This window comes from Dermacentor variabilis, chromosome 1 (assembly GCF_050947875.1).
Source record: "Dermacentor variabilis isolate Ectoservices chromosome 1, ASM5094787v1, whole genome shotgun sequence".
NCBI lineage: Eukaryota > Metazoa > Arthropoda > Arachnida > Ixodida > Ixodidae > Dermacentor > Dermacentor variabilis.
In genome coordinates this window covers 267,404,703-267,428,469 of record NC_134568.1, presented here as the reverse complement: position 1 = coordinate 267,428,469, position 23,767 = coordinate 267,404,703, and the positions used below count along the sequence as shown (strand labels likewise).

The 23,767-nt window shown below is 42.4% G+C and overlaps 1 protein-coding gene across 3 annotated transcripts in view; it reads left to right on the top strand.

Moving 5' to 3' along the window:
* Positions 1-16,523, top strand: part of Tango10 (transport and golgi organization 10) — a 32,347-nt gene extending 15,824 nt beyond the window's left edge. For all 3 annotated transcript variants that reach the window (XM_075675290.1, XM_075675278.1, XM_075675298.1), the window contains exon 5: positions 8,489-16,523. In XM_075675290.1, coding sequence (XP_075531405.1) covers positions 8,489-9,275 — 787 coding nt within the window. In that variant the 3' untranslated portion in view covers positions 9,276-16,523. The remainder of the gene's footprint in view (positions 1-8,488) is intronic.
* Positions 16,524-23,767: the final 7,244 nt, after the last annotated feature.

Below are 23,767 nucleotides of genomic sequence, written 5' to 3'. Positions count from 1 at the left end.
TCTGCACATGCGGGAGGCTGATCATTTCCAAACATGCATAAGCAGCCAGAACAGTCAAAGCTATATACATGAAGGTCTGCTCACTTATTTACGCTAAGCTTGCATTAGCTTATCGGTCGCCAAGTTAGTCATTCTTATGAAGAAAAAGGTTAGAAGCAATTAAAAGTTCGTTGAAAGTGCCTTGGCGTTTTGCCTGTCAACGAAACTACAGTTGGCTGAGGATATTCGGTTATGCTTTACGTGCTCTCAACAGAATTCGTAGTGAAACACCTTTTTAATTTCTGCACTTCCCACAATACAGTCACTAAATTGTGTTTACACAGCCAAGGAGGCGTTATTGGTTTATCCTGACTGAATGTGGCTGTCCACTGCGATTAAGCATCCATACGATCCCTGACAAGTTAATTCTTCCTTTTAATAAAATGTGCCTTACCAGAGGCAAAATCTATAAGAAGCATGGCAGGGCAGCAACATTTAAAGAAATAGAAAAGACACTCAGGCATTCCTAGTTAACTCGGGCTTGTAACTGCTCGTGACACATTTATATCAGAGTTAAACATCTTTTTTTCAAAGCTGACCAGCTAAACTTTAAACTTACCAATTCATCTATGATGCACAACTACAGTACAATGCCATTAATTTGACTGTGGTTAATTTGATTTTTTTTTTTGTCAAATCGATCCTGGCTGAAGGACCCGGCCAGTGCCCATGCATTTCTATGGACCCAAGCTTTCACTATATCAATCCTGAAAATGGCCTTCCCTGGGTAATTCGAACTTGAACACCCAGCACGCACGTGCCTGACCCTTATGGTGACCGCAATAGCAACCCCTTTAGTGGCAGCGTCTGTCTCAGCGGAGCTTAGGGGACAGTGAATGCGTTGAACACATGTCAGCTCCCATAGAAAACACCTATTTTCGGCCTGCCCTAGGAAGTACGATGTTTACCTAATTCTAACGCATCTTTTTTTCAAGAAAATTTATCCGAAAATTGCGTGCGTGGTACAATCGGACACAATTACCCCTTTGCAGCGGTCGAATGTTCTACCACATAACAAGGGTCCACTGCAGTAAAGCTGACTTTAAATATCGTGTGGCAAAGCTGACTATAGAAAACCAAACCGGTGGCTGTTGAACAAGACATATTAGGCCCTTGCCCATTTTTCTTGCTCAAAAAAATCCAGTGCATGTTAGATATATACTTTTTTAAGAGCTTTAATGTCATTTCTGCGTTACTTTTCTACTTTGAACACATAAAACGGGTGCACGTTTGATTCGGGGGCATGTTAGAATCGGGAAAATACTGCTGAATAGCGTTTTTTCTGCATCTCGCTTAGTTCGACCCACCAGATTATAATATCGATTTCGTTAGATCCGTCAGGGCTGAATTAACGGAAGTCAACTCTATTTACATGCTAAAAGGCACTTTCCACACTGCAGGCGAACTCGTGTTCCCCTGCTTGGTGCTGCAGGGTAGGCGGAAATAGCATAGTGTTGGAGGATACATTTTTGGTGCACAATGCCACACTTTCCTTCATTGTATAATATATATTATCCTATACAGTAAATCGCGCAACAAGCCCATTTTCTTTTTTCAGCTTCAAGACTCAGCAGAGTAGCTCTTGAGTATCGATTTTTTTGCTTTCGCTAATGGCAGTGGCCAGGTTTGCTCTGTGAATAATCTAATTGTAGTGCAAGTGCATGCATCTGTTGCAGACTTCTTTGCAGTGGTAATTTTGATGTGTTATGTTCTAGAGGACACTGATAAGGAATAACAAAAACTTTGTTGTGCCAGAAATTTTGTTGAATCAGTATTCATTATGCAGGATTCGACTGTACTTCATTCTAGTGGATACACACACAGGCTCCTGTGTATGTCTCTCAATGCTGAGGCTTGTCACATGGTTTCGAATTAATTTCACCCTGTGTAGTTGAGGCACCATCTGGTGGCTGGATTGTACATCACAAGAGACCATACTAAAAGGAGCGCACACTTGGTTTCAGATCAAGCCATTGATAAGCTTGCTACTTGAAAGACTGTTTTCTTTGGCATGTTTATTTTTGCTGTTCTTTTTATGAAGCATCACAGATGCAAGTATAGCATAAGTATGCTTGGTATATAAATGGAATGAAACAGTTTCATTGAATTTTGGTGTGCTTGACAAATATGTGAAGGTATTGACCAAGTACTGGTGGATTGCAGCAATTCATGTGAATGCTAATAAAATTGTCAGCTATTTCTTCTTCTTTTGCATTTTATGAATAAATTAGTGTCCTGTGTGGACCCTGTTGGAATGGTGCATTAATGATTTGTACAATATGGTATACAGCATGTCTACAAAGTTGATATTAAGACATGGAAAATATACAGCCAGACTCATTTCATTTAGGTACTGCAGCTTTTTTGAAGGGACAAGAAATGTGATGTTGTTTGGTGGTAGACTTGTCATGCTGCAGGCAGTTAGTTGTGGCCATGGAATTCTGCTGCTGGCCACAATGTATGGTTGATCCCTATAGTGACAGCTCCATTTTGTTTGAGCAGAATGCGAGAATAATTTTGCATGGAGCTTTGTTTGGGACTTAAAGAACCCCAGGTGGTCAAAATTAATCCTAAGCCCACTACTATGGCATCTCTCTTAGCCTCTTCGTTGCTTTGAGGCATTTGAACCTTGCCACTTAATTGTGCAATCATATTATGTGGATTATGGCTCTAACGAACTTATGAAATGCCTCTCACATTGCTTGAAAGTCACTTTAATTCACCTTTACTTTTCTTGTCTTCTGGTAATGTTGGCTTCTTAGGTAATTTATTCACTTAACAAGAGCCCTGTTTTCATGATTCTTCTTGTTTACTGTGGACAATGTGTCATCTACAAGATACAGCTCTAGTGCAGCATGCATTACAATGTCAAAAGGCAAACAACAACACTAAGCAGGATCATGACAAACTTTTTAACAGCGGAAGTTTGAGTAACTTTTCACTCTTATTATGGGGGTTATAATGCACACAATTTTCTGGCACTTGTACTGTACATTGGAATAACAATCAGTGCACACAAATAACCATGAAGTTAGTGGAACTATAACCTGATGGTGAACAGTTTACCAGCATGCTTTCCATGTCTTTAGTTTAAAACGAGGTGATATTTTTGAACCCTTGTTCCTACCTCAGTTCTATTTGTTCTGTTTTGCTATAACAACAAGTGCATGTACACACTCACAGTCTCAATAAATTGCACTTCAGAGCCAGCAATTTATTTGTGTGTGAAAATCCTCCTTTATTTTCTACCCCTCTTTTTCCCTCATGTACTATGCTGCTGCACTTTGTATCACTGTCTTACCCTAACTCACACCCCTGTGAAGCAGTTGTTCAGTGTCTGCATCATACTTTGTCTTTGATATATTGTAAGTAAGAACCTCTTAACAATATCCTTTTATACCAAACAATAAAATTTGTTTAGTAAGTATTGCATCTGCATTAAGCTTGACAGTGATACATCAGCAGCTTAAATCATGATTTCATTGGTCAATACGAACTATTAAGTAGACGCAGATCACTTCTTATGATCACTCAAAGCTAAGTTTCTTGCGAGTAGATTTATCCAGATAATTATTGCTGTATTATACATATAGTTACCATTTGTTATGAAGTTAATGATAATCTCTTTGACTAAGTGTTTGGTTATTTAATTGACAGATAGCAAATTTGATTATTTAATTGACAGATAGTAAAGAATACTTGTAAACAGAGCTGTAGTGTTTTGACAGACCATCAGAGCAAGTTATGAAAACCCTCAGAGAACACCACTTGTTCTGGAAATCTGAACAGTGGGACCATGAAACAGTATTTTATGAGAAATCCTAACATTTCATCTTCTGTGTTCCAATTAGCACATCGTCTCATTTCTGTACCTGACTATAATATTTGGGACATGCATTCAATCATAAGTGATTAGCGGGATGATCATACTGTCTAGAGCAAAATTCTGGAGACCACAGGAGTGGTGGCCAAACTGCATTGCTGCACTCTCTAACATTGGTGCTCCTGCGTTCAAGACTAGCGTACTGGGCAAATACATCCTTTTTTTTATCTGGAAGACAGCTCATGTGGAGGTTTCAACCGCATGCGCACAAGAACGGAAAGAAAAAGTTAGCGCTGTGCACATATTGCTCAATGGCATTGAAGAATGTCAGATGTCTTGCATCGCATGCCGGCGTCTTTATGCATTTTTGCTAGACTCTTCCCTGCATGAACAACAATACTTTTACTTTACCTCAAGTGACCTCACTGCTAAGCCCAGCCAGCAATGTGCTCACTGTGCGCTAATATGGGGATTTATGGAAAACCAATAGCTTAATTGCAATGCTCATCCCAAATGCTCGCTCGGCGTGTAACAGAGCGATTCCTCGAGCCGACCAGCAACTCTATGTGAAATCCACGGCACGCACTCATGCCACTGCTCCCGCATTTGTCGTCGTCGTCTTCCACAGCTGGCTGCATTGCCGTTCATCATTCCAGTGTAGAATTTCACTTCTCTTCTGTCGTCGTAATGGGGAGGCCCCGTTTATGGGGGTATGAGCCATTGCTTAAGGGAGTATGACCCACTCATTGTCTTAAGTAATGGTCAGATTTAATTTTGAAGAAATTTCATTTTGAAGCATCACAAGCGGCAAATGGCGGACGAAGGCTGCTAACCGTGCCGCCGAGCAAACTCGAGACATTGAACGCAAGTGACAACGGCGAACTGCGGGCATACCGTCAGCGACGTCGTTCTCTCCGTCGCAGCCAATTGTGTGTGTTACCTCATAATTGAGAAATACTTTAATGAACTCTTGGGATTAACCCAGTGATAAACACAGAGGCCGCACGTTTCAGCTTCGATGGTTAACCATCTTCACGGTGTGGAAGAGCCGACCATTTTTAAAATTTTTTTTGTATAGCTTGTGTGTTCGAAGACTGACCTCATCTTTCTTTTTGTAGCACTTCTTTGGCGTGATGAGAAGCTTCGGTGGGGATGAAGATCATCCTACAATCACGCACTTTGGCCAGATCTTCAGGCTCCTGAGCCTAAGCTGCGCGAAACATTAAGAAACTGCTCGAAACATTAAGACAACAGGAAGAAACGCAGCTGCTGCGCTTCTCTGTATGCTTTTTTTCCTTTCGTGCAGTTTACCCTTGTTTCAGCATGAACCAACTGGCCCAATAAATCTTGTTGCTGTAGGTGGATACCGCTTTCTCATGGTATCACTAATTCGGACAAGGGAGAACGCCAGTGAGCGTGAAACACGCGCAAGCTGCCCATCCACACGAGCTCAAGGCTGCAGCGAGGCGTCTGCAGTGGAACTCGATGAAACGGCGCTGCCATCTGGCGGCTGTCACAGAAGTGGTGACAGCTGCTGTAAGCGCGTGGGTGGAGAGTTTTACAACTGAAGTTAGTCTAGTAATGTTGGCAGCAGCAGCAAGCAAATTGACCTTCGTGCTGTCTCTTGCTTCATTGCGAACTAAACATCGAAAGTACAGCACATACAAAGCTACTGGCACTGGGTGCACGATGTCCACATCGCAGATTGCTTTCAAGATACGGTGCCCTCACTGGTGCGCACTTTGTCCACATCGCAGATCGCTTTCAAGATACGGCACCCGCGCGGCTGTGCCGTTAACAGCAGCCACCAGAGTAGAATCCCCCCACTGTTTCCCTCACTTCTCCCCCTCCCCCGTGCCTCGCACACAAAAGGCGGTGTGCTTCTGCCCTGCTTTCCTCCCTCCCTCGTGCGCAAGATAATGAGCTGCGATCGTTTGCTTACCCTCGCAAGTCAGTTACCAGCTGGTGTCGACGCAGCAAAAGTCAGTTTTATTGGCCTCGAGCTCCACCACTGGAAAAGCTGGCGCCATCGTCGGCGTGACGTGCTAGGAGGGATCACGTGGACATAGCGGCCGCGTCGGCTGCTTCGGGAGCGCCGAAGCGAGCTGAAAACGAGTTTGAATTCCCTCGTACGCTGCGGTCCTCATTTAGTGGCGAAGTTTTCCCGCTTCGAGTGTCTCCTTTACAACGCTTGAAAGCACTACAATAGGTAGTGGCTGCCTTTGAAGGCGCGCAACATGGTAGGCTACTGCTCGGTGCCGCAGGGCCGGACGCACGTAACGGAGGCTGGTGTCAGCCTTATTCACATGTAGCCGCAGGACAAGAAGCTGCGTGAAGCTTGGCTCGCGAAACATAAAACCGGCTACAGTCATCGGCTACAACTCGGGTATGCAGCAAGCACAGACGCGAGGAAGATTTCTGCTACAGCGCCCGGTCTGCGATGTTCTGAAGACGCGCACTGAGACGCTTGCCCGAGTCTGCTGCACAACTAATGTCATGACGGTTTGGTCTATCAACTTGTCGATGCTACAGATACTGGCAAGTTCAGTGGATTGGAAAGGCAGCGGTAAGAAGCACATTTAAAAAAAGCATGGCACATGGTCATGTTTGTGTTATGAATTAATGCACTGGATTGCAAAAAAAGGACCAGCGGGATATGGAACGCTGAGAACACCGATAAACATACAGTGCGACGCAACTCGAGAAATAATATTGAAAGGTCAAAGAATTTAGAAGAAAAAAAGATTGAATCGTCGCGACGGCACATCGTAGTCCCTGTAGGCGTCGAAGTCTCTACAATGAAATTATTTTTGAACCGCTGTGATGGCGACCACGCAACAATGGTTGCCTGTATTCTGTCAAATGCTCATATTCTGCGGCCTAAAGCTCATGGCACGGTGCGAAAACGCGCACGCGGCGAAAGCAAAACAGTGCGCGGACAAGCATGCAGACGCGCAGTCGGTCGCTGCGAATCTGCGCGATCGCTGCATTGAGGCTTCTTTACAAACTCTATGCAAGAGTTATACAAACACTATAAGAACAGATTTCATATAGTTTGCTCTCAGCGTTTACCTACCTTTCACGCAAGAAGCCGGTTCGGGAGACTCCATCGCGGCGACCGCGCGCAGTGGCGTTCACTGTACGTATTCGGTAAAGAGATAGCGTCTGTAAACGCTTGTGTGCTTTCAGTTTGCCCAAGATTATTATTTAGACAGTAAACAACTTCTCACGTTTCGAAAGTACTTACAGAAATGTCCGGGAGAGCTCGCGCGTGGTGTTTTCAGTGAGCGCTGACAGCAAAACCTATGAGTACGTGCCACGTGATCCCTCATACTACGCCAGCGAGGCGCTTCCAATAGATGGCGACTCCGTAACTCCTCGCCGCCAATACGCCCGATTTTGACAAAAACTGTCGCTGATTTCGTCCGCTGTAGCTGATAGTCCATTGTAGCACGGTGAACTTCATTACACTGATAAAATAGGTAGAACAAATTAAGGCTGAAATATGGTCCCTTATATCCGAAAGTCTATCGTGCGCGGGCCCGTTGTAACGAGCGTTGACTGTAGCACCATCTGCCCAGAAACATGCATTAAAGGACAGAAGACATAGGGAGAATGACAAAAAATTAGGAAAAGATACTGCAGATATGTCCTTCTTGAAAGTAAAGTAATAAGCATGATGGAGGTTCGAGACTTTGCTGTTCTTCGATAGCAACAAGCAACATGTGCACAGTGACTGCCAGAGCAGCACCTTGTGCTCTCTCCGGCATTCTTGTGTGTGTGCCGTTTAACGAGCCCAATGAGTACATTGACAGATTAAAAAAGAAGTACAAGCACAACACACTAATCTCCAATGTAGGCATTCTAATGTCTGAGGACATTGCAATGCAGTTTTGTCGCCACTCATATGGTCTCCAGAATTTTGCTCTTGTCTGTTCTGAAGAAACCACTGGGGTGGTTAAGTGACTATAGCTTTCTGCTGCTGAGCACAGGGTCACAGGATTGAGTTCTTGCTGCTGCAGACACATCTTTATGAGGGTGGAATGCATAAATTCTCTCTGTGCATGTTGAAGAGCTCCAGGTGGTCAAAATTAACCTTGAGCTCTCCACTATGTTGTTTTTCATAGCCCCTGCGTCAACGAGAATGAAAAGCTGATATAGCTGGTACTAGCAGGAAAAGATGCAAATGAGCAAAGAGAGGAACAGGACATTCCGTAGACATTTGCTTATCTATCTTTCTCGGCTATTACAATGTGTATGTTTCTTTATGACATTAAGATCAATCAATCAATCAATCAATCTGCTGTGAAGAAACTGTTGTTGTTGGATGGACACCCTCTGTGGTGAAATTTATGTTTCTATCACAAATATAAATGTTGACTAATTCAATATAGGCAGATAGTGTTGACTGGTTATCTTAACAACCTCCACTAGAAAAAAGCAAGCTGAATGCAGACTTCAGCATATCAGTATAGGGTGGGTGATGTTTGTGCTGCGTCATTGACCTTTCAGAGTTCTCATGTACCCTATGTGTAGATGGCTATGTTTATGCTAACAAAGCAGAAGCCTTGTGTTGCAAGCCTCAAATGGACACTTTATTAAATAATCTTTGTGTGGTCCTGGCAGCTATGCCGCCCGGTGGCTGTCCCTGCAGGAGCCATGGCCCCAGTGTGCCCGGCCTGGCAACGAGGAAGCATTTGGGCAGCTGGTGAGCCAGGTAATGGCACATGTGCGGTTCCCCATGCTGACACTTGATGAGCTGGATGGGCTGCTCTCGCACCCTCTGGTGGTGCGCTTCCAGAGTATCTTCTTTGACCGCCTGGTGATAGCACTGGACTTCCAAACACGAGCACGTACTAATGGGTTTTGGCGGCAGTGGCCCGAACTGATGGTGCCTCGCATTTACACGTCGGACACATGGTCAGCCTCTTTGTGCATTGACAACTACCCCTGCCGGACTAGATTTGGTGTGCACACGCTCATCTTTATGACACCTGGCAGCCTATCGGGGGCCTTGGCGGACAAGCTACTTGAATGGACTGTTGATGTGTACCCTAAGGGGGTGCTTTTCCACCGGTTCCTACTCATTGCACTACGTGAGACACTAGAAGGGCCAGAATCACAGACCAAGACTGTGCGGCTGTCGCTTACTTCAAGTCGTTTCAACGAGGACACTACAGTGGTGGTGAGCATTCTGGTGAGTGGAATGCAGGATGGTGTGGAGCATGTGCGCACAGTAGTGCAGCGCGAGCACACATTCACCCAGGAGTCGCGCATGCTCAATTTGGATGACCTGGTACCCTATGCGGAGCTCAACGATGTGCCCCGTGGTGCCTCACCTTTCCTTGTAGGGCCCCACTGTGACCTCTTCCGTTTGCGCATCTCCATCACACCCCTGTGCCGTAAGAGCTAGGCATGCAGGGCTATACTTCAGGTTGTTGGTCTTTGTGCCTTTCTCAGATGTCTGGCGTCTCTCTGGACTTGCAGTTGTGGCCATTGTATCTGCGGCATTTAGCAGGGTGGTGTACCTGCTGCTCTAAGTGCGCTCAATTAAGTGAAGACCAATGGTGAATATGTCATCTTGCACACTTTCAAGGTCCATGACATTTGGCCCAAGCTTGTTAAGCACGCTGATGGTATTCATGTGTGGGCCTGAATAGAATAGTTCATGGGGGCAGTTCTAATTGCTATGTGAGGCATAATCATGGTCAAGTGACATGGCTAACCTATCAGAAGTATATTAAGTTTGCTTGCTGCAGCAAAGATTAGGCAGTTATGTTTGTGACTGTTGGCAACATTAAGGTAGCACATAGCTTTGTGTTTGCACTGCTCTAATTTCCTGCAGTGGACATGGCTGACTCATGGTGGTTTATGCTTGTTATATTGTTTACCATTGTTATATTTAGAATTTTTATATTTCCTATTGAATTGCCTTTAGTTGCACCATTTTTACCTTGAAGATGTCTTCACCAGGCCAAGAATGTAGTTGCAAGTAGATATAACTTGTTTCACACTGCATTCGAGCCCATTTAAAAGTCGAACCTGGATACTTGAATTTTTGCCTACATCGAACAGTGAAAATATGCTGTTGAAAATACCATGTAGATGTATAAGTGCACTGTGGGGCTACATTTAAACTCCATCCACCAATTCATTCAACATATTGAACTGCATGCAGCACTGTGCCCTATGAAGTGGACGTCTGTCTGAGCAGTTCCACCAGGCTGGCATTGACTTGAGTGACCTCAATTTCTTCTCATTGCAATAGATGTGTTTCAGAGACACTCGACGCTCCGTGGAAGGTCCATGTAGCATTCAGGTCTGATGATTGCTTTTGCTAGTGGAATGCACATGACTGGCCATGATCTATTTACTTAAAAATAAGTCACTGTAATGCCTGCATCTCTTTGTTTTCCTCAAGATGCCCTCTTTGATAAGCAACAACCAACAGCAGCTGTGAAAGTACCACACATTTTAGGTGGACCATTCATTGCTATGCATTGTGCCTCGTCATGTGGGCATATGTGCCAAGCACAGAGTGCAGGACAAGCATAATGTGGTCATTCCAGTAATTTTTGCCCAGTGATCATGCGTTGCCATGCTGCACCACAACACCAGTTATCAGTGTGCAATTTGCATAGTGCAATTGGTGGGCAAAAGCTGAGTGCATTTCTGCAACTGAGTACTTCATTTTGTTTGCAGTTATTTATCGCAATAATCTTGACACTGCAGTTTGTCATGATAGCAGGAAATTATCAGAGATGAATTGAAGGTTTCAGTTAGATGCCACATTGGCACACTTTTATACACTGACTTATCATATTAGACTGTGTGCGCCGCCTGTAGGGGCACCATTGAAAGCTACCTGGCTGTGGACTTCATAATCGTGTATGGGAGAAAGAGTGCGGCTGTCCCACCTGTGCACTAAGGATGACAGATGTATGGGGCTGTGTTGTTCGCTTTTTGCACTTGAAAGAAACTTTATTCTGTAGCGAAAGCATCCACAAAAGAAACACACTTTATGAAACTAGACGTGTTTTCAATGTTATCGTGATTTAAGGTGGCCCATTTTACAAACGAGCGAGCTGCTTTCCTCAGACAAGCGTGACAATGCCCAGCTGTGAATACAATGTGTCGTTTTCATATCTCTTGCAATTGCTCAGTGCTGACTTGCTTGTATCTCTTAGTTAACGTAATGACCTTGCTGTACTCATGTGACAAATCTACGTACCCAAAACAGCAACAGCAGCCATGCATTTGTTTCCAACCTAGAGTGTACTGAATTGCCATCCATGCAGAAAAGCGACACTTTTCAAGCTATTGGTAACGGAAGCTTGCTATTTCTTACAAAGGTATGTAGTCCATGGGGCACATTTTGTAATGATAGACTTCACATACCATTTATTACAACATAACTGGCTCTGATGACAACACCCTGCAGTTATCGTCTGGATGGGACACACAGCAGGATGGATAAGAAAGGAAGATTGCTAAATGAAATGGATTGTTAAACAGTACAGCTACAAGCTCAAAAGATTGCACGAGCAAGCGCCCAATGTAATGTTCTGGTCTACAATAACCCTAAGCTAGCGAAGCCCATGAGGTAAGAGAAGATGCAAAAAGATGCTATCCATACAGCTGTATGCACGGTCCTTTCCTTGCTAGAACTTTAGAAGTTGTCTATGCTTAGTGGTACACGGTATTGCAAGCTTGATTCACAGCCTCATATTTCTCTATGAGAGCCATTTCCTGCGTTAGATAGCTGCCTCGGATGCATATATTAAAGGATGCAGTTTTCATTTTTGCGTAATGCCTTCAGCGCTTACTGATGATTAAGATGTCAAATAACAGCTGCTGCTTATCTTATGAAGAGGCAAAAGGGGCCAGTTTAAAATTGTGAGCAATCCTGTGCTTTGAAAGAGCATACAGTTGACTCTTGCTACAACTGACCCTGATAATCCGACAGAAAATGCCAGTTTTATCCGAAGTCCGTAACATCCGAAACTCCTCACTTCCAAAACTTTGGTCGCGATGTGTAACAATGTTATCGTAAAGAGTGAGTGACGAATGTCCAAAGTAAAAAAAGCAAACAAAGTCTCAGTTCTGCTCGATAGGCAAAGCATTGATTGTGATAACAAATTAGTAGACAGCTATGCGAAGTAAGGATAGTAGTTTTATCGGTCGTATAAAGTTGTAAACATTAGCTTACTAACTTAATTAACAAGCACCGTGTCACGCCCGTGCAAGTAAACTTGAACACATCTCGCTTGTTGGCCATGGAAACTTGCTGCCAAAACATTGGAGTGAGGAGGAGTGGCAGCAACAACGAGCGAATTGACCTTCATGCTGTCTCAAGCTCAATGTGAATTAAACGTCGAATGCACGGCACATACGAAGCTACCGGCACTTGACGCACTTTGTCCACATTGCAGATCGCTTTCTGGGTACTGCACCTGCGTGGGTGCGCACTTTGTCTACATCGCAGATTGCTTTCAAGATATGGCACCCGTGCAGCCGCGCTATTAACGGCAGCCACCGGAGTAGAACCCCCCCGTACCTCGCGCGTGAGAGACTGTGCACCTCTGCCCCGTTTTCCTCCCTCCCTTGCGCGCACGATATTGAGCTGCGATCATCGGATGTCCCTCGCAAGTCAGTTGCCAGCTTGTGTCGACGCGGCAAAAGTCCATTTTATACCTCCGATCTTGACAAAAATTGCCGCTAATTTCATCCGCTGTAGCCGATAGTCCTTATAGCGTGGTCCGTTAAGAGCGAACGTCATTGCATTAAAAAAATATGTAGAGCTAACTAAGGTTGAAATATGGTCCGTTATATCCAAAATTCTGTTGTACGTGGGTCCATTGTAACGAGCGTAGACTGTATCAATGATCTCTCAGTTGATGAACTTTGTGGCCATGACTACATGAACTGATTATTCGTCAATGTATTGAATGCTGCGCACAAATGAACCGAGAAACATCAGCATTTTCATTAGAAGGCAACAAGCACCGACTGCATCAGGCCCAAGATTGTTAAGCACACTGATGGTATTCATGCGTGTGCCCGAATAGAATACAGTCGAACCCACTTATAACAATATTCAAGTGCCATGAAAATTTCATTGTTATAACCGATAGTTGTTATAACTGGGTTGCATGAAAAAATCAAAATAGGGGGATGGCAGAGCTGTTGTGAGAAAACTATGATGGCAGGAAGGTCAGTGCCCCTCTCCACCACCTTCCTCCATCTGGCTGCTAATTGTGTTCACTCGTTTAACAGCTTCCTGGCCACTCCAGTCGCATATAACAAGCTGTGGCTGTCGGCGTTAAAGAATGGCACTGCTGTAAAAACTGCAAAGAGTTATCACGGGTGGCAAGCGATATGCGAGCTTTGCCGAGACATCACTTTGGTGGACCCAAAAGGGGCCTTTTAAAAAATGCGAGAAGGTTGCCGCAGCACCCTGTCAGTTTGAGAAATCCAAAAGAAATGCTGAGGCGAGATCACCACAAGCATCTCGCCACGTGCTTCTGACTGGCTTGCATGAGAAAACCCTATGTCCGTCAGCCTTGCATGCATTATACGAAGCTTGCCAACGTCCTTCTCCAAGGCATCCAGGTGCTCCACGTAGTGTAGCAGAAAATGCATTTCTCGCGAAAACGAAGTACTGGAGGGACTGAATCATCTGCCGGGGCTCTTGTGATGGACAACGTTGAGGCAGCCTGCCCTACCACGTCATTGCTGCTGTCGTCGTCGTCGCTATCCAATGCAAGCACGTTCACAACGATCGCCTCATCCGTTAGAAGCACTTAGTTTCCAAATCTATAACCGCGTGCTTTCTTTTCACCGGCAATGTCGTGCATTGCCGGTGATGAGTTGGCGGATCAGCCATCTTCAGTTTTGGCGGCGAGTCAAACGAGGCTGAGAAACCACGTGACCGGGAACGATTTCGAAGCAACCAACAAAGACGTACGCGAGCGATTAAGCTGTTTGCAGAACTACGCTAAATGAGGAGCCAGCAAGCAATCTGGGAGCAGTGCAGTTGGCACGGTCCATTCGTGTTTCAGAGGGTGGCATGGCATAGAGCTATGGACGCAGCCTATTTGAGTTCGAAGGGGTGCAAGGGCGATGGGAGAGAGGCACGCAGAGAAGGCTGGAAAATCAGCGCATGGCGGCTGTTCGGGCAGCAGGCCTCGAATTTCTCGTTTTCTTTTTTTCTTTTCAAGGATTTCGCATTTCACTACGTTTTGGTACGGACACCCAGCAGCCAGACTTCATCATTATAACCAATAATTTGGCATCAGGGCATTGTAGTAAGCGGGTTATTTCATCATGGAAAACATACAAAAGTTGACAGTGCAGCAGCTTCTCATTGTTATAACCAATATATTGTTGAAACCGGTATCGTTATAAGTGTGTTCGACTGTAGTTTGTGTGGGCAGTTGTAATTACATGAGGCATAACCATGGTCAAGTAATATGGGCTTGGTGCAGAGTCATGTCCCAACAGGACAGTTTTCACATACAGCCATATATTTGTGTGCGCTACAAGCACTTGCACTCGTCAGTTTGTTGCGAAACACTCCAAGGATGTTCCCGATAGTTTCAACTTTAGCACGCACACTTCAATATACAGAGCGCAACAAAAACACAAAGAAAATATGGCATCAGCCTATATCAGCATGCACAGAGCATTGACTTCATCTCCTGTCTCTAATTAGCTGCACTGCGTTCAGGTGGAGCAACTGTTGCATGTCTCACCGCCTATACCAACCATAGTTGTGTAGTGGTCATGCAATTCTGATGCTGAGCAAGAGATCCGGAGTTCAACTCCCAGTTGCCGCATTGCATCCCAGTAGGGGCAAAATACAGAAATGCTTGTGTGCTGAGCTTTGGTGCATGCTAAAGAACTCCAGGTACCAGGTAATCGAAATCAATCTGGAGTCCTCCATTAGTGTTCTTATTGCCCAAGGGTTGCTTTGGAACATAACCACCATCTCTCGTTCCATCAATCTATTATTGATGTATCGAGTTATTGTGTATTGAGTTTCCTTTGAATTCAATATGTCTGGGCTCGACTGTATACTATGTTGAACGTCAAATCAAATCATTCTTAGGTATGATTCATTGTTTGGGTTATTGAAAACTATGTGCTTTTGAAATTTGTTATCCTGAATAGTGTGCTTATTGTGTGCATTCAATAGGAAGTACACAATTCTTTGTAAACTGCAGAACTTAGTCGTGTGCTTGGAAAATGAGTTCTTACTGATTACAACCCAAGTGAGCTTTCTGAAATGTCACTGACCGAGGTTGAACTGTCTACCTTTTATATGTTTTTGCTGATGTGTTTATGTAGATGATTGTGACAGGCTTTGTCTTTCATGCCAACCTATAGACAGTTTCACTCTCGCGATAACAGCAGCGAGAGAGCAGCCCCAAGGAACTTCCAGTCACAGGCCTCATCAATATGCTGCGCCGGCACACAGAGCGTGTTTTTAAGTTCTTCCACTATGCGGAAAATCCTTTTTTTAAGTTTTGCCATAAAACACATGCGCATTACACCTTAATATTAACATATAAAATTTCTCGTATAACTTGCGGTAATGTTGACTTGTAGAATTGTCGTTATGTACAGAGGAAAAGTGTTGAAAATCTGCGGGCTTAGCTTTTAATGCACTGCTCCTACTCGTTATAGCGGCCAAAGCTTTTCTTGGTCGCTAGATTTAGCTGGCTACGTAGGTGAGCAAAACTGGAAGTCGTCCTAGGCCTATGTTTGTAAACCGTGAAAGGGTCTATAGTTGCTTCAGATATAAATTCGGTGTCATCTGAAGTGAGATTAAGGCCAGGCCAACATCTTGGGGAAGGCACTGTAATATTTATTTTCTAGGATAATACTTTCACAGATACTATCATTTAATGTATTCAGTTTTCAAAGAAGGAAAATGAGGAAAGCAAACTGAAATAGCCATAACAATTTTTCTTGAATGCTGTAATAATAAAAAAAAGTCTAATCATGTAATCATGACCTGGAGAAGTGAAAAATCGTATGCTGAGGTTTGTTTTTGTTGCCTTTATTATACATGCTAGGGGCACTGTAAATTTTCAGTTTTTGTGTAACTCTTTGTGAACAATGCCATGTAGCATTTAACTATCAGGTCGCCAACATCCGTGCATAATATTTTACTGTGGTATTTCTATATAGCATGTGGATTCTTGGTCCTTGTTGCCAGCCACTTCAAAGCGTGTATTGCAATGATGTTTGGATTTGAAGATGCATTTGCACGTAGGGGTGGGGCAATGAAAATAGTTTTAGTTGCGACTGCCAATTTTGCTGTTACTTTTATTTACCTTTCGTATTCCTGCTACCCTAGGTAGACCTTCCATTGTAGGCTTCGTGTGATTCAGATGTCGAATGCGGGTATAGATAGTTTCCATAGATAGTTTTCTCTGTTCTGTGGCAGCAGTGTGTCTATGACCCCAGAAAAATTTCAGTCGCATGTTTTCAGCACCCAAGTTTGCTAAGAAAACAAAAGTATTTTGCCCTGTTATTAAACTATTGATATGTGTTCTTAATATATTCATTTATAAGAACCACACTTTGTGTATTGAGATTATGTATGTGGCTTGCTTGTGTGTTTCGGAGTAAATATAATAAATTTACATTTTAACTGCGCAGCAAAATTGGTGCCAACTAGAGGGTCCTACATATCTGCCAGCTATTGCAACTTGCTATTCTCTTCATTGCCCACTAAATTGAGCAGGCTATTCCAGCGAGAGAAACCGGTACTCTTGTGAGACCTCTTTGTGTAACCATTAAAAGGATCTATATCACTTAATATACTCTATATTCAAACAACTGAACAGTAGGCATTAAATTCGTGTATAAAACTATTTGAGCTTTTACTATTTTTGTAGTTTATGCCCTACTTGTTACTGCTACTCAAAGCTGCATGATGTAGAAAATTATATTATCTCTGCAGGTATTAACAATTTATTAATAAAATAAAAGTTGTCCGTATTAACTTCCTACGTTTGCTGTGGCAAGAAGTCTCAGTATAGCAATGAAAGAAACTTGATAAACCTGTAGTAGAGAACACCAGCAACCTTGGCAGTGCTATTACATTTCTTAAAGAGCACAACTTCTTGTAGTGACCACTGATTTATTTCCAAAGCTGTTGATGTTAGCACCAAAACACGTGATGCATCAAAACACATGGTGGCATACCAGGGAAGCTTTCTGCCACTAATGGCTTAAGGCTTCTGCTTTGGGTGCTTCCATGATTTTTTAATGTACAGGTCATATACCTGGTGTCCCAGCTAATGGTAGCCAAGCTATAAAAGAAAACTGCTACATTATATGATTATAAAACCTATGGTGTTGGTCACAGTCCTCTTCCACTATCACAATACTTTTTGTCCACTAATTACCTGGCCAATCAGAAAAAATAATCAATTTTTCATTCTTGAGTTATGTGCATAGTTTTCGATGAGAAAGCTATTATACCATCCTAAAACATCCCCTTTCACCATTTTCAGTGCATTACGAGCTGCACAATTATTTCCATGCTTTATTTGTACCATGTAAAATAAAAAAGTGCTGCAAAATTACGCGCCCACATGTTGCAACATTAGTAGCCTCGGCAGTTATTTGAAGGGAGTAACTCTGCTCAATACCTGACTCGGAAATTTTCCTGGAAGTGGCATGCTGTCGATGTTGCTGTTGGCTTCCGCCGATTGCGAGCTGTGTGTTAAGCATGAAGATTGCAGCATACACGATGAACAGGCTGCTGCCAAGTCAGGAATGCTTGGCAGCAGCAGTTAGTTTCTAACACACAGAAAACGACAGAATGGGATGTTTTAGGAGGGGAGAACAGCTTTCCCATTGGAAGCCATGCCCTTAAGTAAAAATAAAAAAGTTGATTAGTTAGTCTTCTCTAATTAGACAGGTAATTAATGCGCAAAAATTATCCTTGTGACTGAAGAGGACTAATGACCGAACACCGTAGGTATCTTGCACCAGTTTTTTTTTTTTTTTTAACAGCTTCGATAATGTTAACTAGGACACCCTGTGTTATCCAGCTTAACATGCTGCAGTTTATCTATTTCTGTTCATATAGCCCTCACTGAATCAAGCAGCGATAATATGAGCTATTGGCCTGCTGTACCTTCTGTAGCATTGTGACGCATTCAGTTGGAGCTAAACTTAGTGGTAATGCACAGGTGCATGGGTTACAAACCCTCTTGCGCCAGATGCCGGCACCGATGACAAAACTGAGTTCACTCCACAGGCACAAACAGCATTGAGACAGCTGCTTCTGCAGTGTCATCTCCTATGGCACTGGGTGCAGACTAGCTTGCAAAGAGAAATTGACTGTTGCGTGCTAAGTTCTATTTTGTTGGCCATTACTGAGCACTGGAAGTTAATCTGCAGTGTGCTCGGTTTATGGCTTTTAGCTGAGCAACATTTGGTGTGAATGAATCAGTCTCTTTTCGCAGCTAATCAGACAGCATTGATGCTATGGCAGATGGTGTGGTGAAGGCAACTTTCGCTTCCCCTTTGCACTTGTGCGGTATGTCCCCATTGCATTCATTAGCATGCTACATCTAACATAGAATGGAATGCAAACTGCACGGTTGTGTGCTTCCACTAACTTAGCCCCCTCCACCTCTCCCCCCCATTTGCCCTGTACATGCTTGGAAGGCCATAAAAAATATGCAATGCCATCACATCTACTGCCTTAAACTAGCATCAATGACTACACTCAGCTCCATAATCAGACCTTGCCAGGACACACAAAGCTAATTTAAATTATCCTATGTTCAAATTAAGGGATGAATTCAAATGTGCTCCAAAATATCAATATCTGTTTTGCAAAATATTGTGAAAAGGTGGTCGTGTAACCAAGTACTCTAAGTATAATCATTAAACAGCGATGTACACTGTAAAGCATGGTCAACATTGTTTCCATGAATGGAAAAAGTGTTCTGTCTCAACGTTGAGTTCAACCTGTCATGATCATACAAACCTAAATGGAGGCATAGAGGGGTTACGATATGTAGATATGCTAACCTGCAAAAGAAGCTCACTTGAAAATTCACATGTCCATTCTAGCACATGTGGGTTCCAGTCATGACTGATTATCTCTTGCACATGAATCTAGTGCCTTTATCATACTTGCAAAACCTGCCCACCCCCCAACTTCTCCATCACTTTTTCTGGCTTTCTCCTGTTCACATCTCTTTTTAAAATACTACATGCACCTGGCAAATGGCATGGTAGCAGCATTGTTGACATGGGTTTCACAGCTTGATCAGAAAATATTGCTGTTACATTATTAGAATGGCTGTTAGCATTTATAATCTACTCATCATTGATTCCCGCTAGTTTAAATTATCCAATGTTTGACACTGTCAAGTTCAAAATTAAGCTTTATTGTCTATAGAATTATAGAAACTTAGGGGCACATTTTTGAATTGTTGATTGTAGTAGACTGAAGTGAGGAGAGGATTTAACTATTGAATTATTGTATTTTGGTTCAAATTGCCCAGAACATCAAGATGAAACGTAAAATATACTGATTACTTTGAATTTAATGTATTCATTTGATTCATTGGGGACTGTGCATTCACACTATTTCTTGATAAGCTTTATTTAACAAACCTTTTGTTTGTTGTTCAAGCAGTCTTTCCAGTAGCGGCATTTTGGAGGTGCTTTTGCTTATCTATACCTGCCTATGCAGTAAACTGATAGGTTGTTCCCTCTTCATCTGTCTAGCAGAGCTTTACTCTGTGCAGTGCATACCATATATATAGATATTTAATAAACTGGAATCCCATTTGGTGTAAAAAATTATAATTATATATATGAACTAATTATATATATATATATGAGGGGGCTGCGGGCCTCGTCAAGCTGCTTACTGTAGCAGCTTTTACTTGCAGCCTCCTCCATCAAGTAGATGGAAATAAAGCTATTCTTCTATTCTAACTGACCTAAAACTGCAACCCAAAAATATTCGTGTACAAAAAGCTGCACTTTTTTTAATTTGGCAGGGTGCTGCTTTAGGAGGGTGCACCTTTTAAGGCATCTTGGTACTTTGACTAACTTTCAGACTAACTTCCACTTTAAAGGGGAAGTGACTACCTTGTGAATATTAACCTTTAAGAAATGAGCATGTTTAAACTCAATTTTCAAGCAAAAATGCACTGAACTTATACACAATGCACATAATGTTAAGATTTGTTGGAGAAACTTATGTGTATTGATTGTGACATGTAATTGAATAGTTCGGGAAACACATTGCCTTTTATTTAAAATCACATGGAGTTCTGGAGATGTATTAGCACGATGTCTACCATGCTGCTGTGTTCAGGAAGTCAGTCAAAACATGGCACACAATGCAGTCACTCAGTGCAGCGCATGTGGGTGGCAGTGGTCAATATCTCACTTCCTCGCCATCAAGTGATAGTGGAGGCAACGAGTTATGGTCTATACTATAACAGTACTTTGTGCAAGTGGCAGTTTGAAGTAGGGTTCAGCATTATTGGTTTCTATTTATTTTTAAACTTTGACATACTTTTATTGATCTTTGTCATAAGGCCTTTTTTTTTGGTGACTATATATTGTTGACATTAAACCATATTATTCACATGAAGGGGTTGGGTTGCTGGTGTTTATCTGTCACTCTAGTGGACTTATGTTGATGTAGCTACAGTTCATTGAATTTTTGCTTACAATGCAGTTGGAAGGTCCCTGCTAGCAGCCAGACATTTTCAGTCCACACACAGAAGGGTCACCTAAGTTGCTGGTTGGCATACAACAGACACTTACACACCAGTGTATCATGTGCATTGGCCCTTTCTCACTGCAAACAAGCAACAATAGTCGTAGTGTATTTGGCTATAATCAAATGTGAATATTTGAAGAAAGCATACATCAAATTCTTGAATCAGGCATTTCTGTTTGAAACAGAAGTACTAGATCTATATTGGAAATTTATAGCATTTGCACACTCTTAATTTGATCGTCAAGTATTTTTTTTTAATGGTAATGGTCGCAGATTATGTTGGCAAATGAATTTGTAGAACATTCAGAGAGCTTCTCTTTCTTGTTTCATTGATCTGCTGGGTAATTCAACCATTTCTTTTGATTACATCAGAGTCAACTTTAATGGTCAGCTGTATTTACATGACACTTTGCCTCCTTTTTTGTGGTAACTTGAGTGAGCACATCTTACGGCCATGAGTTTTTTGCACTGTGTTTATAAAGAATGCATAGAAAGCAGTGTTGAGGCCCTGCCATCATCATACATATAACTGTGGTATGAAACCAAATTCTTGGGATTAAATAAGTGGTGACAAGTATTACCTAGTAGCTACAAATTACTTTTAAGAATATACATCCAAAAGCTATATCTGACACCAGAAAAACAGTAATTATTGGAAAGAGTGTCTCAGGCCCTCACACTAGCCTTTATCACAAATAATGCATAATTTAATTTTCTCTTTTATTACAACCATATGTATGACTGAAAAAGAAAAGGTATCTACGTTTCTTGTAAGCCTTAACGGGGCCCTAAACAAGGTAAAATATTTTGGATTAAGTATGGCATGTATACCATACATACTGTGATTTCACAATGTTTTCACTATGAAAAGGCGTGGTGTCAACCTTAACTCTTTGCAGGAGCTTGTGTATGCAGGCAGTGATTATGCACTAAGGGTGTAGTCGGTACCTCATTACCTCGGAGCCTGCATATCGGCAGTGGAGGCAAAAGATGCAGACGCACACTTACTCAGACTGGTTGAATTGTACCTTAGTAAGTGGAACATAGATGTAGACACATAAAATTTGAATTGAGGAGATAGGCCACTGCTTGGAATGCAAGTAATTTTTAATTACACATGCACCTTCTTTTGATACAGCATGCTGCAGTGAATTTTCTTGTAAAAAAGTATTGATTGAATGGACACTTCTTGTGTTTAATACATTCTCCTAGGTTTGACAATAGATTCAGGGACCCTTTAATACAAAATGTATATACACAAACAAAGCCAGGGAGTAAAGGGTGGGACTAAAATGTATTTTCTTTTCTGTTTTGAACACCACACAGGGGTGCTGTGGTTTCCTCAGTAATGTTAGTGAAGTTGTGAGTTGAAATAACATATTTTATAAAGCAGGGTTCTGCTGAAAGTATTTCTTTTTCGAATTTTCCTGCTGCGATATTGAAGGTGAAAGAGTACCATTTCATAGTGGATACTATTGCTTTTTTCTTTAAGTCCTCATTCCTTACTTCTTTCTCTTTTTTTACCATTTGAAAATTACCCCCCAGTGAAACACAGTTTCAACCTTCTGAAGTTGGCGATCTCTGTTGCTTGGGTCACTTCAAATAGCTGTCATAGGGACTTATACAACACAAATTGTACAACATGTTTGGACAAGTCTCACTCATCCAGGCGTTTTCTGCAAAATATGCCAGAGATGAGTCTCGCTAATACAAGTACTTCCTTTCATCTACAGAGTGCATCATATGAGTGGCAGTAGTTGCATGAGTTTGATGTGAACGCTGAGCTATTATATGGCACCAGCTTTCCAGAAAACAGATTTCTTGAGGGCGCCATTGATTGAAACACAGTAGAAGTCTGGCTACCCTGGCTTTTAAATGTGGTGCGAAGCGAAGTGGTTGCAGTGATGGCAGTCGCCTTTTTTTAATCCTAGAATCGTGATTGTTGAGATTTCTTCGCTAAAATAAACAACAAGAATTGCAAAAGTCTGGTTCGAAGCTTCAACTTAGTACTGACTTGTGAGAAAGATGTAGAGCCCCCGGCTGGAGCCCTCTTTTGCGTGGAAGTGGCTCGACAAAAATGCTCTGCCACCGGCGCCTCTGCTATTTCCTTTCCTCATGGCTCGAGGAATAACATGTTGCATGTAGCACAACAGACCCACATGTGACTTCAGTTCCAAGAAATGTCGAGCTTCATATATAATGTTTCTGCAGCCTTGCTTAGACGAAAAATTTTTTAAATAAAATAAAATCTAGCAGTAAAAGATGACAGAAAATGACAGATGAACTGTTGATATTGCAATAGTGAAAGCTCTTTACAATAAATCAGTCATTAAAAGATTCAAAATATTTTTGTGATTTTCTAAAATAAAAAGGCATAGATGGGGTTAAACTGGTTGAGGTATGAAGTTGCCTTATTACAACTGTTGTGTGGGCACGAAGTAACTTCCACTTTTTTTCTTTTCTTTTGTTTGAAGGGTAAGGGAGTAAACTGAGGTTGTGCATTGTCACACTCCAAAATGACTTTCTGTCCAGGATGGGTATCAGGTTATGCATGACACTGCTTTTACAGTGCCTAGACAACGAGCACCATTTTTTTTTTTTTCTATTCCCTGTTTGGTATTAAAAGTGTCTGTTTTTGTGAGCTTTTCAGGATGCATCCACTCATATTTAAAATGTGAAATTTTGCACAGGGGCTGCTATATGTCTATGCTATCTGAAGCTAGGCTTCTTACACGGCCCAAAATTTTTTTGCAGTGGCCTTTAATGATGGCCATACTTAGTACTACGCTTCTAGAACCATGACAGCATTCTGAGGGTTGCTCGAGAACAATGATGCAAACCTCAGTGATGTATGTGAGCCACTCACTCGCAGACATTCTGAAGCACAAAAGGTGCCATGCAACCTTTGATGCAGGCTGTATTTGTAGCTGCATTCAGTACAGACAGGCTCTACATGCACTTTGACTCCCAAAGGAAGCTATCTGCACTGATGTGTAAGGTTGTGTGAGAGTGGAGACAAAGTTAGACCAAAGTGGGCCATCCTTATCCTCGCATTCTCACCTTTCTAATACTCCATGTCAACTTATCTGATGCAGTGAGTTCAATGCATGTATAGGCATGGATAT